A 15,853-nucleotide genomic window follows, 5' to 3' on the forward strand; every position below is an offset into this window, starting at 1 on the left:
GGCCCAATCGCGCATGGCCTCGCCGACACCGTTCCATGGATGGGTCACTAAATGTAGAAACATGGCATTGAAATCACTATACATTGTGGCGTGGATTGCAGACATTCAGGAACGATTGGCAACGTGCTAGTGACAGACCCATTTATTACGCCAATCAAAGACTGTCCCCATTGAGGCCCATCCTGTCCTACTCCATGACAGCGTTGTATTCGTCCCCCTGCCGCCAATCACCAATAAGCCCATCTGTGCAGGGCCGCTTTCATAGGCGTGAACGTCAAATGAAGCGGCGGGCCGATGCCTTCAACCCCGAGTCTCCACCGCGACAGTGGGCCACGCCTTCGCCTTACTGATCACTGTTCTCCACAGTCACAGGCACAATGACCCTGGTCCTGGCCTGATGCCTGGTCCTTGGCCTTATAAAAGATGCCCATTTAAAGGTAGGACATGCCCCATCCTTGGCTGTTTCATCAACCTCAAAATCCACGATTGTCTTTTTCTTCCACCTCCTCAACCCCACATAAAACACACCAAAACAAAGCCAAACAACCATGAAATTCATGAACGCCCTCCTCCGCGCCCTCGGCGCTGCCTCCCTCGCCGGGCTCGCCCTCTCCAGCCCAGTGGAGCTCGTCCGCGCCGACCAGCGCCCCATCTACGCAATCGCGCACCGCGTCCTCCGCAACACAGCCGTCTCAGCCGCGCTCTCCCACGGCGCCAACGCCATCGAGATCGACCTCCGAGCATGGACAAAGGAGTGGTGGGCGGACCACGACGGCGGCGCCGACACCGCAGGCGCCACAGCGCGCGAGATCTTCACCTTCATCGCCGACCAGCGCAAGCAAGGCTCGGACATCAGCTTCGTCTGGCTGGACATCAAGAACCCCGACGACTGCGAGGCAGGACAAGGGTGCTCGATCGAGGGACTGCGGGACCTTGTGCGCGAGACGCTCGAGCCAGCTGGTGTGCGCGCGCTGTACGGCTTCTTCGGCACGGAGGACTCGCGCGGGTTCCAGGTTATGCAGGACAGCCTGAACGCCAACGAGGCGGTTGTGCTCTCCGGCGAGGCAGACGAGGTGCAGGCGCTCTACGGCGCGACGCAGATCAGCGCTGCGCAGCGCGTCATGGACTACGGCGACGTGCACCTGGACAACGGGTTCGGCGACTGCACCGAGGCGTCGTGGAATACTTGCACGGAGCTGAGGCAGGGCGCTGAGAGCCGCGACCAGGGAAAGCTGGGTAAGGTGCTGGGGTGGACGAGCACCGACATCGACACGGAGCGCGTGGGTCAGCTGCTTGGCACGGCGAACGTCGACGGCATCATCTTCGGGTTCCAGAATGCGGACTATGCTGATGATGAGGTGCCCAGGGCTGCTGGGAAGGATATCATCGATTTTGTTACGAAGAACTCGGGTTCCATGCGCATGGCTAAGGGGACTGATGTACCTTGGTAAATGGGTTTATGGATTCTGTACGGTTAGATGATTAAATTAGGATATGTCACATTAGGTGGTATTTTGAATTGGACATCGGTATCCTTTCTGCCTTCAACTGCTTTGCTTCTTTCATTTTCTTTTCTATTTGATAGAGGCCTGAGACCAGATGAAGAAAATGTACTCCGTAGATAGTCAAGAGTCAAAGATGATTCCAACCTTGATGACAAAAATCAAAAATAACAAGAAGCGATGAAGAAAACTAACAAAGTAACCACAAGAAAAAAAAAAGAGACAAAAAAGAACAAAGAGAACCATGAAAAGGTACTCTACGTGTAACAGAAAAAGAAAAAGAATGACCAGTGCCAGGTTCGAACTGGCGACCTTTTCGGTGTTAACGAAACGATATGACCAACTAATCCAACCGGCCAACTTGATTTTAGAATTCTGATTTTGAAATATATTCCACGCCCAGGACGCTATCCACTACACGTTCTGATCGACGTATGAAAACCACCATATTTGCAAATATGTGAACCGGAACAAAGAAGCGTCCTTTCTAACAGAGCAAAAACAAACCCTATAATCATGAAAAAGGACCCAAGTCTTTCAGTAGTGCGACGAAACGCTGCTACTGTTACATCAAACCCGAGTAGAGAACAAAGACCGTCCAGCAAATACTGGCGCTTCAATAGGTTCTGTCTATCTTTTATAGCCCCGGAGACATGAATATCTTGATTTTCTTTGAGTAAGATGGATAAAAAGTATGTGTGCTTTGAGGGCCTGCTTGCGATCAAAGGCTCTCAGGTCCTCAATGTGGATACTCTCCATCAGGTCATCCAAAAGAGCCAGAACTATTGCATTCTGTGTTGGCTAGCAGTAAAGCCCAGAGTCGTTCCCGATACTCTTACTCGTGAGCTGAATCTCTCGATGTGCTGTAAGATGGGATAAATAATTCAGTTATGATGTATGTATGCTACTTTATCATTCAGATCATTATACTTCTCAATAGACTGCCCGGGTGCGAGTTGCTCTATATCGCTTTTATAACACTGTCTTGTGTCTTGGAGGTGGATTGTTCTCACACAACAGGCGTTCCCACCATCAGAGAAAGCAGAGAATGAGCCACCTCGGCCGCAGCAAGCGTGGTCGTCTCCGCCGCGGTGTCGTAAGCCGGTGCAACTTCGACCACATCGGCCCCAATTACAGGAAGCCCTTGCAGGGCATCTAGAATGGAGAGTAGCTCACGAGTAGTGAAGCCACCCGGCTCAGCAGTGCCGGTTGCTAGTCACTCCTGTTAGCTTACCATGTAGAGTCCGGAGTGCATGATGTCAAGTTCAATGCTCAACCTACCGGGTGCATAGGCCGGATCTAGGACGTCGATGTCGACGGAGATGTAAACCCTACTATTTTGAACCCTGGATTTGATCTGCTCCACCACTCCGTCGACTCCTAGACGGTCCAGGTCTCGGGCTTTGATAATTTCGAAGCCGCAGCGGATGTCGTTGCGGTAGTCGCCGCGTGGGCGTACTACGGGGGCGCGGATGCCGACATGGATGGAGTTGTTGCTGATTAGTCCCTGGAGCACATTAGTGTATTTCTGCGGGTCGTCAATCTACGCAGGAAATACCTCTTCGTGGGCGAGATGAAGAAAGGTTCCGTGGTTGACACCACTGACTAATTAGTAGGGCAATACTAAACATGATGTATACGCTTACGCATAGTGAGATATTCCTCCTCCTGTGTCCATGTTAGCGACAGTACCTGTATCGTGAGACAGGGTCACGCACCCAATACCCACGGGTCCCATGTATCTAATATCCATTAGTAAACCATACTTTGGAGATCATCGCATGCAACTAACCAATATGGCTGTCAAAATGAATCACCGAAACAGGTCCCCAGTGGTGATTTGTCGATCTCAGTGCGGACAGTGTCGTGGTATGATCCCCTCCAAGTGTGATGATCCGGGGAGTCTTGCCATGCCCAGTCGCATTGGTTGGACGAGACGAGACAACCTGCGCAATGAGCATCTAGGACAAGAACCATATATTCGACGAGGAGGGGAAATGTACCTTGTGCGCTAAATCAAGCTGCTGCAACGCAAACGTATTATCCAACCATGTCAGCGGAGCATCACCGCAGTCCACCACCTTGGCCCAATCCTGAAAGGCGTTCAAACCAGTGTAGACACTCCAGCCTCCCAGTCTCCGACTACCCAGTCGGATGCCGCTAGGTCCAAACCTAGCGCCGGGACGACCTGTCACTGCCTGTTCCGCATTAGCTGGCTTGCGACAGCAATCCCCCAAAGCCGTTAATGGGGTAAGACATGCCGTATCGAATGGAGCCCCAAGAAACGCGATATCATAAGGCGTAGACTCAGCCTCAGCATCCACGAAGCAATTGACATAAGGCATGTGCGCAAAGGTAGTCAAGCCTGAGAATTGGCTGCCCGTGGTGATGTCAATCGGATCGTCATGGACGAGGGGAAATTGGCCCGTCGGACCGTGAACAGCTGCGACCGGAGGGAGGACAATTTCCCGAGCGACGACAGAGGAGACGAGGAATAGACTGAATAAGAACATCTCGAATGTCATACTTGACGATTTGTTCGTACGGACAAACCAGGCCATGGCGCGGTTAAGTACGAGGCTAGCTCCTTCACCTCCGCATCGATAACCTTATCGATCGCCGTCACCAAAAGAGTAATTGCACGCGACCTCTCCGTTTGCGGGGTCTGTCTCAGTGATTATTCCATCAACCCTCGGAGTTGAAGCCACGATTGAACCCATCGAGTTTGATTCGATAAGGATGACGAAGCCTGAGAAGGAATGGGGTGATTGAGAAGTGAGCATCGGGGCTGCTGTGCTACAGACCAGGCGGCCTCAGGCCAATCTCCGTCTCCGCACCCCACTTTCCACTTTTTTTTTTGGGACTCATAACCACCGCCTTCGTCCCCATCGCATCCAGCATATAACTCACGACTTCACCCCCTAGAACAAACCAATTGACTTGCAAAATGGTATATCCCAACATTGCCCCCCAAATCTCAAAGGCGCACCCCCTAACCATCAATCCAGCCGCACGCCGACGCATCCTACTTCGGCGACGCCAGCGCCTCCGACTTCGGCACCGCCAATGCCTCCAAATCCGAAGTCTACGCCCAAGTCGTGGACCAGGCCCGCGGTCTGGTAACAGGACAACGCAACTGGGTATGTCTCGTGTCTCCTCATACAGCACAACCTGCTATACTAGATCCCATAATTCAATGAACTAACACTCAACCAACAGATCAGGTACGATACTCCCACCCACGCCCGCCACATCCCATTCCTCCTCACCTCCACCCCAAAACGGTAACGATAGACCAACAAACTAACTGGGGGAAACAATAAAAGTAACTTCTCCAATGTCGCCTCCCTCCTCTGGCACGCCTACGCCGCCCTCCCCGCGCCCTCCTCAGCCGTAAACTGGGCCGGCTTCTACATCCGCCAGGACAAGTTCCCCAAGCTGGGCAGCAGTGGCAACGACCAAACCACCAATACTACCACCCCCGCGAAGCCCACCCTCCTCCTCGGCCCCTTCCAGGGCAGACCCGCGTGCCAGGAGATCCGGTTCGGGCGAGGCGTGTGTGGCACCGCGGCTGAGAAGCGCGAGACGCTCGTCGTGCCGGACGTGATGAGCTTCCCGGGCCATATTGCTTGTGATGCGAGTAGTCGGAGTGAGATTGTGGTGCCTATTCTTTCTGGGGGGGAGGTGAGTCTCTATTTTATTATCAGTTTACGAGTGTGGGAGAGTAAGTGTGATTGCTGATTTTTGGTAGACGGTCGCGATTATCGATATCGACTGCACGGAGCCGGACGGGTTCGACGACGTTGATCGGAAATATCTTGAGGAATTGGCTGGTTTGCTGGCTGAGTGTTGCGATTGGTAAGGTAAGGTGTTGAGTTTATATCAACATCTACCTATATATGTACTATCGTCAGGTTAGAAGGTTAATTGGTGTTTGCATGCCTTCTTATCAAATAATACTAAAAAGAATAGGGGATTATATCCGAGGATAAACGCTGTCAGACAGACAGCGATAATAAATTGCAAATTGAGCAATAACATATATGACCCTATCAAATATCTCCGAACCCAGCATCACGTTCCAGCCCAAATCAACGAATCTGTCAATAAATAAATTGCAAATCTCCCATGAAAAAAAGAAGTAACCGAATATAATATGACACCGCTAATTCCATCCGAAGCCCGAAATAGGAAAATACTCTATGCCGAGGAAATGACCGTCATGTGAGAAATGAAAACCCCCAAATCCAAACGCCATCTGGTATCGATATATGTATGCTTGTGTAGGTGTAGTTGTAGTTGTAGTATAGTTGCGGAACCGGCGTCATCCGGTGGTTGGTGTATCAAAGCGAGTGGGAGAAAAATAAAGTAAAAAAAGTGAGAAAAAAGAGCAAAAAGAGAAGGAAAAAGTCCGCTGCAGAACGCATGCCAGCTACATGCTCAGCAAGCTCATCTGCCTCTTCATAGGGCTCACGGAGCCGGAATCGCCATCCTCGCTGGGTCCGAGTCCGCTGTCGGTGCCATTAAGGCCCTCATCGGTGTCGATGTCCCAGTCTTCTTCGTCTTCCTCTTCGTCGGCTGCGTCGGCGGCAGCGGCGTCACCCTCGCCGTGCCAGCTCTTCTGGATGGCGCCGCGGGTGTTCCAGCGCAGGGCGCGCTGGACGCTCTGGAACCATTCGCCGCCGCCGGAGACCACCGTGGGGAAGGGGTACTGGCTTGCTTCGACGGTGACGTAGTCGCCCTTGCGTAGCTCCACGCGGCCTTTGCCGTCGAAGGAGCAGTAGGCGGTGGAACGTGAGCCGGCAGGGACGGCGATGCGGAGGAGGAGGGAGTCAGAGAGGACCATTGGGCGGAAGGATAGTGTGTGGGGGCAGATGGGGGTAAGGAGGATGCCGGGGATGGAGGGGTGGATTAGAGATCCGCCTGCGGAGAGGGAGTATGCAGTGGATCCTGTGATTGTTAGGACTGGGGGTCTTATTGGCTTGTTTTATGGTGGGTGAAGGGGCACATACCTGTTGGGGTAGAGAAGATGCACCCGTCCGCTTGGACTACGGTGAGGAGATCGTTGTCCGCGTATAGCTCGAGGTTTGAGACGTACGGCGACGGCCCGCGGTCGATTACGAGCTCGTTCAGCACTTCGAACTGTTCTCCTTCCTCCACGGCGTCGGGGGCTGCTCCTCTGCGGCGATCTTTGCGGAAGACGGTGCACGTGAATCGCATACGCAGATTGACTCTCATGCCGACGTCTCCCATCACAGCATTCAAGTGCTCTTTGTAGTTCTCGAATTCGAAGTTGGTCAGAAAACCCAGGCTGCCCAACGAGAAGCAGAGAATGGGCGGAACCACCCGCTGAAAGAGCCACGACGTGAAGAGCACCGTTCCATCTCCTCCTAAAGTCAGGACAAGGTCGAATTTCTCCGGAGTCGACCAGCAGAGATCCGGCGTCCAGTACTGCAGCATCTGCTCATACCGCGAGTTCTGCCGCAGCAGTCCCGCCGCATCAAACCGTTTAGAATTCCGCAGTTTGGAATCAACGTACACGTTGACCCCCACATCGTTGCCGTACCTCGGCGTGGATAGAAGCCACAGGGCGAGTTCACGCGTTAGGTGGACCAGGCTATTATCGCGCGCCTTGGTCACGATCATAACGTTCCGGACGGCGCGCCGGATGGGCCTCCGCTGCAACTGCTTGGACACCTCGCGGACACCTGTTGCAGTTTGGACCAGTCGCGAATGAGATAACCACTCATCATCTGCGATTTCCTCCAAAACCTTCTGGATATTCACCGCGTCGTCGAACCGTTTGTGGAAAAAGCAAGGAGACTGTATGACATATCGTGCGGTCGCAGAAACATGGTCGGCGCATTTCCCGCTCGGCTGGAGGCTGGTGAGCGCTGCAGACAATTTCTGCGAGGATGAATCCATGTCGTCGGGAGGGCTGGAGGAGTTGCTATTGGCACGGAGTCCCAGGGACGCCGCTAGGGACACGTTCGGATTATGGTTGTTCAACATCGAGGGCCGCGACGCTAGCGCTTTCATGATGGTCTGTCGGGGGATCGAGTCACTGGACAGGGCGTTGCGGCTATGCCCGACCAGCGCGGATGTGGATCGGAGAGCGAGGAATGGGGATGACGATGGCTGTGCGCCCGCGGTGTCGTCAAGTGCGACGGTCTGCGACGTCACGATGGTGCTTCGGGGTGTTGCTGGAGGGTCTCCAACATGAATCTCGTTGTGTGTCTGCGACGGGTCTATATGGTTTGCATAATCACGAAGGAGCGACGCCCCGACCGTCGACGTGCAATCAGGAGAGGACTGTGATGGCGGGGCAGTGGCAGACGACGACGATGAGGAGGACGAGCAGGACGGTGGAGCCGACGCGACAGTATCGGTCGAGAGATCAAGCGCCGGTGGTCTATGGTTCACAGGGTCATGGTGGGAACGCGACGATGCCATGGGCAGGTGAAAAGCAAATCAGGGCACCCCTGATGAATCGGTTCGATTAAAACACGTCGCAAGTATGCGGTAAAATAGGCTTCTGGAATGGAGGGAAAACAGGGAAAAAAAGACAAGCGGGGAGAAAGTTGGTTTGAGAAGCGGACCGTAAGCCGAGCTCGGATGTAACGGGGTTTGGGCGGACCACTTTGCTCCCCTGGATCATTCCAAGGAAGTGTTCAACTGGTACCTCTTTCTCGAGTCCAACGCTCAAACCTCCACTCGTCTTACTCAGGGTCAGTGGAGACAGTAGTCAGCTCCAACCCACTTCCACCAAGCCCTTGACTGGCTGTTACGATTTTCGATCGGCTTCCATGGTTTCTGCGATCAAAGTCATGATGAAAGATCGAGGAAGATCTCCGCACTGAACAGGGTGGAAGACGAAGGAACAGGTACCAACTCCACAGATGGTACACTGAGATGAGAGAATGCGATCGCAAGCTTCAGGTAGCCACTCACAGCAACTGGAATTCGGTTTTTATACGTTGCGACCCCTTTTCCTCCCTTCATGGCGTAATTCAAGGGTCACTATTGTAAACCCACCGGATTCCACATCTACACATCACGGCGTCATCCTGCAAGGGGGTCCCGTTGCATCTACTCCGTAGGGACAGGATACTCCATACTCTGGGTGTCAAATCACAGGAGTTTCCTTCGGTTCTAGTCTCATTTTTGCCTGTTCCCTCGTTTCCTCTGCGTCTTTCTCAGGTCAATCAGATCACAGTGACGTTTCTTCCGTTGCTGCCTCAGCATGACGGCTCACAACCACATAAGAAACACGGAATAAAACTGGACTGATTTGGCTTGCATTTGATTTTCTTTTTTTTTTTTGTATTCAGTTCATTAACAGGCTATCGTTCTATTGGTCAACCGGCCAGCGTCCTGCTACCGGATTGGACGATCTTACGCGCATTGTCGGTGCATTTTGCTCAGACTTGTCCGACTGCAGTAGTGTATTCACCAGTCATCCATGATTTAACCGAAGGGGAAAAAAAAGACGCCTCAGAAAACTTAGGGCGTCTCCATTGGTTTGGTGATGTATCCACTGTCGGACTGGGAAGTAGGTTCCAGAATATGCCGTGGACATCCCAAAATACAAGGCACTAGAGCATGTGCCGTGAGATGCCTGTACTGCCAAGGGTGCCCCAAGTGTGACAAACTATTGGCTGTGCCCGCACCACCTGCAAGCAAGAAAGACTGCATAACAGTCGCTCTTCGGATCATGGCGGTCAGCATGTATGCGTAGAAACCGCCGAAGGGGGCCCTATGGTCGCAGATTCGATCGTATGGGAAATCCCGTCACACCGCATCAATGCTCCAGGCATAGTCGCGGTGGACCTGGTCTTCGACCGCCTCGCGGATCGTTCCCTCGAGAGGCTGTCCGTCCACGTCCACGCTCATGGTGACATCTCCGTCGGATCCGTAAGACGCCGTCCCGCGGCAGATGGCCAAAGCGCGTTCCCGCACGTTGTCCCAGGTATCAAGGTCAAACGCTCCTTGGCTCTCGTTCAGTAGGAGATGGCCCTTGGATGAGAAAGCCAGCACGTGGACCGACGCTGCCGAGCTGGCAACTTCAGCGGTCGGTTCGCGAAGAATGTCCCCGGTGGAGGTTACGGCGAGGGAAGTGGCGGAAAACGTCATGGACATCGGCACGGAAGCAGAGAGAAGGGCCAATAAAGATGTATTCAAGAGCGCAGGGAGTAATGTGAGATACTGTTGGGAAGCGCTGCGATTAGTCCACTGTCCGCCGGGGTAGCTCAAGGGTTTTGTCCTTACCGAATCTCCTCTCCGTGCAGATTGGCCCCCAACAATCGCGAGTGTTATGACGACGCCTCGCCTCGGATATCCTTTCTCTCGCCCCAAGATCAACCTAGAGATCATGGTCTTGATGATGCCCTCCACGTATCGTTCACCAACTCCGGCGGGCGCGGTTCCGGGCTTGACGAATACCTCCACGGTCGCTTCTTCGGGTTTCAAAGCATCCCGGCGTCCAGGAAGCTCAACCGGGGCGTTGACAGACCCCAAGATGTTCGATCCGGTCGAGGGACACTGGTAGGAAGCCGAACCATCGGCTCGGCTGAGGGGCGTTAGAGTAACATTCGGGCCCACCATCTTGATGAGAATCCGGAAGTCGGTGGGAAGGTGAGATAAATGAATCAGTCGACACGGGTGCGCGGGCAGGAAGCGACGTCAATTAGAGAGTGGATAGAGAAGTTGAAATTGATGGAGAATGAATCTTGTCGCCAGTTCCGCTGGGAAATTTTTGGGCGGCCGGACAGTGCGGGCCGCTTCCTTATTGGCGGTGGCAGTTCCACTACCACTACCATCAATCATGATGCTTCCTGTCGCCCATGTTGATTGCGGAATCCTCATTATAAAGGTTACATGTTCAAGATATAGTTGTAGAGTTTTTCGAACGAGATGCACATAATTGTCTGTCAACTATCATCTGAAAAAGTGGTAATGTTCGCGTACAGTAGGGGAAGATGTCAGGCTCCTTTGTAAGTATACGAATACATATATATCTTTGATGACAATGAGAGTTAATCACAATGCCAACACCTGTTCCTCGCTTGAGATCAGATATATATTTGCTAATATCCAAGAGATTAACTATTATACGGCCTATGAATGGGGTTAGATCAAAGTGGATCGCTGGTGAAATGGGTAGTCGGTCAAGTAAAGGTAGCCTCCCGCCTATCGCTGTATATCAGAGTATTGTGATTATGCGTCGTGCATGTCGTTATGAGTGGCTTCCAGAAATGAGACAAAGTAGGAGGTACTGGAAAATTTTTGATTCTCCCTCTACATTTCGCTAAGCTCAGTATATACCTCAGATATCGTGCACTGGAAGGGAAGGCCAGTGGCATCCCAAATCCACGAAAGGCGTACTATATGTGACTGGTCTAGGTTAACCAAGAATCCGTTGAACCAGCTAGACAGAATGAGGTAGATCGACTTCCATACTCCATAATTGAAACATCCCTGTGATACTGCAGCAGGTCCAAGAATGCTCAGCCACGTTGCCGAGAAGGACTGGTCTACACTACGTAATCGAAAGTACTACAACGGTCACTATCAGATCGAAGCCCAGCCTTGTGGCAATAGTCAACTGTGAGATTTCACACAACCTAGTAGCAGTGATAGAACCAATAAGCAGTGACTTGGCCCCTGGGACCTATCTAGTTACTTTTCTGGATTCCAAAAACAGGCAAAAGATGCTGGACGGAAGATGACGGCAGCTCACGTGGACAAAGAGACCGCCGGGGTTAACCTGGGCGTCAAAGCATCAACCCGGTGAATGGCGTCCACTAACCCACTCTCCATCCAATCCAATGGGATCCAGTCCGACTTCCAAGCCATTAGCGTCCCCAGTCTCAGCGCATCAATCACCGTTCTTCCACTGGCTATGGTGACAGGGAATTCAGTCGGCCAAGATAGAGATATCGTCATGTCCCAGTGGTATTCATGGTCTAGAATACCTAGTAGTCGTTGGCTGCCCCTCACGCCCCTCGGTTGGCCCTGTTTGGCTTCCCCTCGTCGATGTTCCACCTGATTCCAGACGGATACCTACTTGGCTATTATAAGAGGAGGACCCTACCCAGGTTTTGTTTCCTGGTCATCAATATTTCGTCCTGAATCACGTTGCTTTGCTGGTGCTTATATCGGAATACCAAAGCCTTCTTTCCAGCAACGTCCCTTTTCATCACAACGTTAATTGAATGGGCATAGAAAGCTCTCCACCTGATGTCGAGGAATCGACGGAACCCCCTATATGTCCTTATTCGAAGGAACATTATCCAGGGAAAGACACACCGCCTATTGATGTAGAAGGAAAAGATAGCTTGGAGATAGGGCAAACGGGACTGATCCCAACAGAACCCTCTTGTGGTGCCAAGGAGCTACACGCAGAAGATTCACGTCTACATTTGAGTCTCCAGGACCCCTCACAAGATGCTCACGTCATCGATCTCGATGCCCTGGCGGCAGCTCTCAACGTCGATATCAAGTAAGATTTGGTTCCTGAGCGGAAGGGATTATTGCACAATAGAAACTAATAAGGTGATTAGCAATGGCCTGCTCAGTGAGGAAGCTGAAGCTCGCCTCCTGCGAGATGGACCTAATAGGTTCCGCGAGATGGAGGGTGTATCGGCATGGAAGATCTTGTTGAGGCAAGTTTCCAACAGTTTGACCTTAGTATGATATTCGCCCACAGTCCACTGTGCTGCTGCACTGTGGTATCTTAATCCTATGTTAACTGGGAAGAAAAGGTCTTGGTCATTACAATGGCAGTCTCGTTTGGTATCGATGATTATATTGAAGGAGGCGTCATAGCCGCCGTGATCCTTCTCAACATCGTCGTCGGGTAAGCATGCACTTGCCCTTTACATTTACTGAGATGGTGTCTCATTGTATGTCAGATTTGTGCAAGATTACCGTGCAGAGAAGACAATCCTCTCGCTCCATCGACTTTCGGCACCGCTGTGCAACGTTTTGCGTAATGGACGAGTGGTCTCGATCAAGGCCGAGTCGCTCGTTGTTGGGGACATCGTCAAACTGACAGTGGGCGATATCGTCCCAGCAGACATTCGATTACTCGATGGGATGAATGTCTTCACGGACGAGGCTTTGTTGACAGGCGAATCTCTCCCGGTCATGAAAACCCCGCAAGCGACACTGACCTCAAGAGATATTCCTATTGGGGATAGAACCAACATGGCATACTCAGGATCCAATATCACTCAAGGGCGAGCAGAAGGGGTAGTTATCGCAACAGGCATGGCGACTGAGATGGGCAAAATCGCCCAGCTCCTCCAAGACAAAGACCCCAATGAGAACTTAGGGCTATTAGCACGTACTGTCGGAAACTTGAAAAATACGGGCAAGAATCTACTAGGGCTTGTGGGTACACCGTTACAGGTCAAGCTCAGCAAGTTCGCCCTGCTTCTGTTTGCCCTCGCTATTATCCTCGCTATCATTGTCTTCTCCGTCAGCGAGTGGGACGTCCAGGGCGAGGTTCTCATCTACGGTATATGCGTGGCAGTTGCCGTAGTGCCGGAGTCCTTGATCGCTGTTCTCACTATCACGATAGCGGTAGGGACCAAAGCAATGGCCCGGGGCAATGTCATTGTGCGGAAGCTGCAATGTCTGGAAGCTGTTGGTGGTGTCACCAATATCTGTTCTGATAAGACCGGGACATTGACCCAGGGGAAAATGATTGCACGTTCTGCGTGGATTCCAGGTGCGGGTACGCTGACAGTTGACCAAACGACGGACCCAGTCGACCCTACTAGTGGTGTGGTTCAAATGGACGAAATCGACTGGGAACCCGAGACTGTCCAAGGAAACCATGCGCTCAACACATTCTTAACTGCTATTTCCCTATGCAACCTATCCATCGTACACAGCGGTGTGTGTTCTGTATCAGAGACAGAAATAACTGGTGCCACCGAGAGTACCTGGACAGCCGTCGGAGAGCCCACAGAAATTGCTCTTCACGTTCTTGCAATGCGCTTTGGTTTTGGGAAGCCAGACGTGTTGAGAACACGGGATGTTTTGCTTCATACCGAGTACCCATTCGACTCTTCGATCAAGAAAATGACTGTGGTCTACACTAACCCAAAAGCACGAACCCTCGAGGTGTACACAAAGGGGGCACCCGAGGCAGTGATATCTTCATTCAATATCAGCGAGAAAGAAAAGACTCTGATCCAAGAGACCGCAGACAGAATGGCCGGAGAGGGCCTCCGTGTTCTGTGCATAGGGTACAAGATGGCCCCCATTGACGACAAATCTCAAGTATGTCCACGTAATGCTGCCGAATCAAACTTGACATTCGGCGGTCTAGTGGGATTATATGACCCCCCACGAGTCGAAACCGCCGCTGCTGTCCGAAGGTGTCAAATGGCCGGTATAACGGTGCATATGCTGACCGGAGACCACATTCGGACGGCAACAGCCATCGCATCTGAAGTCGGTATTCTTGATGCTATCATCAATGCCAAATCGAGCCGACTCGTTATGGCGGCGAAGGATTTTGATCGCTTATCTGATGAAGAGATCGACTCCATTGAGCAGCTCCCTCTGGTGATTGCACGGTGCAGCCCCACTACGAAGGTACGCATGGTAGACGCGATGCATCGACGAAAGGCGTTCTGCGTCATGACTGGTGATGGAGTCAATGACTCGCCGGCTTTGAAGCGCGCGGATGTAGGGATAGCAATGGGGAAGAATGGCAGTGACGTTGCCAAAGAAGCTGCCGATATGGTCTTGACCGACGACAACTTCTCATCCATCGTTAAAGCGGTGGAGGAAGGTAGACGACTTTTTGACAACATTCAAAAGGTACAACAAGCCAGTTCAGAATTCCAAGCTCTATTGTTTGAAGTCCATCTCTTCGTGCATGTTTTAAGCTGACATCACGAAACCACATAGTTCCTCATGCACCTTCTAATTTCCAATATTGCTCAAGTGATACTCCTTCTCATTGCACTTGCATTCAAAGACAACCACGGAAACTCCGTGTTTCCTCTGTCGCCTCTGGAAATATTATGGGCCAACTTGATCACTTCATCATTCCTAGCCTTGGGGCTCGGTCTCGAGGAAGCACAGCCCGACATTATGTATCGCCCACCCCACGATCTGAAAGTGGGAGTCTTCACCCGAGAGCTCATCACAGACAAGATGATTTACGGTACTTTCATGGGAACCCTGTGTCTCGTAGCCTATGTCTGCGTCATCTACGGCGCAGGATCAGGATCTGCTAGTATGGGAATCAATTGCAACGAAGGGTACAACGAAACGTGTGACACAGTGTTCCGGGCACGCGCCACGACCTATGCCACACTAACCTACTTACTTCTGGTAACAGCATGGGAAGTCAAGCACTTCTCGCGCTCCCTGTTCAACCTAGACCCCAGCATGCCGCCTGGGCCCCTGACCGTGTTTACCGCAATCTGGCGCAACCGGTTTCTCTTCTGGGCAGTGGTCGCAGGCTTCGTGATTGCCTTTCCGGTCATCTATCTGCCTTTCGTGAACCGCATCGTGTTCAAACACCAGAGCATCTACTGGGAATGGGGAATTGTATTTGGATGTGTGCTCGTCTATCTGGTGCTGATTGAAATATGGAAGGCTATCAAGCGAAGGTTCAGAATCGGGAGTGGAAGACATGGGACGTTGACTATGGAAGACGCGGAAATGAGGGCTGGGCTTGGGTCCCCGACGTCTCTGTCTATGAGCGCCAACGCGAGTGTGGATGCCAGCGTGGAGATGAAGTAGATGGTGGGTTATCGGGGAGTGAAGGGAAGGACTTGAATTGAGGGGATAATCTTCAACGATAGGTCGGATTGTCTGCACCCACAGGGGCGGACGTTGTTGCAGGTGTTCAACACACCTTTTGTTCTGCGATTTCTAAGACTGAACTCGGTCATTTGTTCGGATATATCTAGCTTATTGAGTCCGATCTGCAAATGGCATATTTGATGACTATTTTGACCTTCGGTATTCCCTCTGCTTAGTCTTGAAGATATGGACTGCCCACGACGAATCTCACCTGGGCCGTAGTTATCACCGTCATCTTACGAACTAGTACGTTTGCGGAGCTGGAACAGGCTAGCACTATATTCACTGGCCATATTGGCGATATATTTCGTCTTCGAAATATTGTACATCTTGTCCACTGGTTCTCGTGTCACTCAGACACACTGGACTGCTTGGAATAATCAAAATGGGCCTGATACCTTCTCAAATACATCCTGCATTTAGAAAGATAAGGAAGCGAACCGAACGATTACGTGGTACCTAAATTCATCAGACAAGATAGTCTGACCTTTGCTTACGGGTTACCGAGACAACTGCGC

At 51.8% G+C, this 15,853-nt stretch overlaps 6 protein-coding genes and 1 non-coding gene across 7 annotated transcripts; 3 read left to right on the forward strand and 4 right to left on the reverse strand.

The window, feature by feature from the left end:
- Positions 1-557: 557 nt before the first annotated feature.
- P168DRAFT_234428 (glycerophosphodiester phosphodiesterase family protein) lies at positions 558-1,451 on the forward strand (the record flags this gene model as incomplete). Its single annotated transcript, XM_024833414.1, has 1 exon — positions 558-1,451. The coding sequence occupies one exon, from the start codon at positions 558-560 to the stop codon at positions 1,449-1,451; it is 894 nt and encodes a 297-aa protein (XP_024693696.1).
- A 335-nt stretch (positions 1,452-1,786) lies between these two features.
- P168DRAFT_t91 lies at positions 1,787-1,860 on the reverse strand. The gene has a single exon. It is a non-coding gene; the product is annotated as a tRNA-Val (tRNA).
- A 502-nt stretch (positions 1,861-2,362) lies between these two features.
- On the reverse strand, positions 2,363-4,256 carry P168DRAFT_289918 (agmatinase). The gene is made up of 8 exons (XM_024837103.1): positions 3,764-4,256; positions 3,506-3,700; positions 3,295-3,448; positions 3,221-3,244; positions 3,149-3,170; positions 3,061-3,103; positions 2,784-3,009; positions 2,363-2,714 (listed from the first exon to the last, which is right to left on the reverse strand). Exons 1-8 carry the CDS (start codon positions 4,025-4,027, stop codon positions 2,512-2,514), a joined length of 1,131 nt encoding a protein of 376 aa, XP_024693697.1. The 5' UTR covers positions 4,028-4,256; the 3' UTR covers positions 2,363-2,511.
- Positions 4,257-4,388: 132 nt separating this feature from the next.
- Positions 4,389-5,557, forward strand: P168DRAFT_289920 (GAF domain-containing protein). The gene is made up of 5 exons (XM_024837104.1): positions 4,389-4,452; positions 4,511-4,642; positions 4,686-4,688; positions 4,827-5,186; positions 5,254-5,557. The coding sequence occupies exons 1-5, from the start codon at positions 4,450-4,452 to the stop codon at positions 5,362-5,364; spliced, it is 609 nt and encodes a 202-aa protein (XP_024693698.1). The 5' UTR covers positions 4,389-4,449; the 3' UTR covers positions 5,365-5,557.
- A 377-nt stretch (positions 5,558-5,934) lies between these two features.
- On the reverse strand, positions 5,935-7,955 carry P168DRAFT_235258 (putative NAD+ kinase Utr1; the record flags this gene model as incomplete). Its single annotated transcript, XM_024833452.1, has 2 exons — positions 5,935-6,452; positions 6,515-7,955. 2 exons carry the CDS (start codon positions 7,953-7,955, stop codon positions 5,935-5,937), a joined length of 1,959 nt encoding a protein of 652 aa, XP_024693699.1.
- Positions 7,956-8,900: 945 nt separating this feature from the next.
- P168DRAFT_289922 (putative exosome complex subunit Rrp46) lies at positions 8,901-10,198 on the reverse strand. The gene is made up of 2 exons (XM_024837105.1): positions 9,771-10,198; positions 8,901-9,707 (listed from the first exon to the last, which is right to left on the reverse strand). The coding sequence occupies exons 1-2, from the start codon at positions 10,104-10,106 to the stop codon at positions 9,294-9,296; spliced, it is 750 nt and encodes a 249-aa protein (XP_024693700.1). The 5' UTR covers positions 10,107-10,198; the 3' UTR covers positions 8,901-9,293.
- A 1,132-nt stretch (positions 10,199-11,330) lies between these two features.
- P168DRAFT_252232 (putative potassium/sodium P-type ATPase) lies at positions 11,331-15,485 on the forward strand. Its single transcript, XM_024834312.1, has 5 exons — positions 11,331-12,003; positions 12,065-12,191; positions 12,266-12,360; positions 12,416-14,339; positions 14,430-15,485. Exons 1-5 carry the CDS (start codon positions 11,717-11,719, stop codon positions 15,270-15,272), a joined length of 3,276 nt encoding a protein of 1,091 aa, XP_024693701.1. The 5' UTR covers positions 11,331-11,716; the 3' UTR covers positions 15,273-15,485.
- Positions 15,486-15,853: the final 368 nt, after the last annotated feature.

This window comes from Aspergillus campestris (assembly GCF_002847485.1).
Source record: "Aspergillus campestris IBT 28561 chromosome Unknown P168scaffold_5, whole genome shotgun sequence".
In the NCBI taxonomy this organism is placed as follows: Eukaryota; Fungi; Ascomycota; class Eurotiomycetes; order Eurotiales; family Aspergillaceae; genus Aspergillus; species Aspergillus campestris.

Bases quoted from the DNA above. Each gene is read 5' to 3' on its own strand.
- P168DRAFT_289920 (XM_024837104.1), top strand. The intron at 5,187-5,253 runs GTGAGTCTCTAT...GATTTTTGGTAG, and splicing joins CTATTCTTTCTGGGGGGGAG to ACGGTCGCGATTATCGATAT.
- P168DRAFT_252232 (XM_024834312.1), top strand. From the start codon at position 11,717: ATGGGCATAGAAAGCTCTCCACCTGATGTCGAGGAATCGACGGAACCC. The intron at 12,192-12,265 runs GTATGATATTCG...TGGGAAGAAAAG, and splicing joins TTTCCAACAGTTTGACCTTA to GTCTTGGTCATTACAATGGC. The intron at 12,361-12,415 runs GTAAGCATGCAC...ATTGTATGTCAG, and splicing joins CTTCTCAACATCGTCGTCGG to ATTTGTGCAAGATTACCGTG.
- P168DRAFT_289922 (XM_024837105.1), bottom strand. From the start codon at position 10,106: ATGGTGGGCCCGAATGTTACTCTAACGCCCCTCAGCCGAGCCGATGGT. The intron at 9,708-9,770 runs GTAAGGACAAAA...GCTTCCCAACAG, and splicing joins CTGCACGGAGAGGAGATTCG to TATCTCACATTACTCCCTGC.
- P168DRAFT_289918 (XM_024837103.1), bottom strand. From the start codon at position 4,027: ATGACATTCGAGATGTTCTTATTCAGTCTATTCCTCGTCTCCTCTGTC. The intron at 3,701-3,763 runs GCATGTCTTACC...AATGCGGAACAG, and splicing joins TTGGGGCTCCATTCGATACG to GCAGTGACAGGTCGTCCCGG. The intron at 3,449-3,505 runs GTACATTTCCCC...CTCATTGCGCAG, and splicing joins AGCTTGATTTAGCGCACAAG to GTTGTCTCGTCTCGTCCAAC.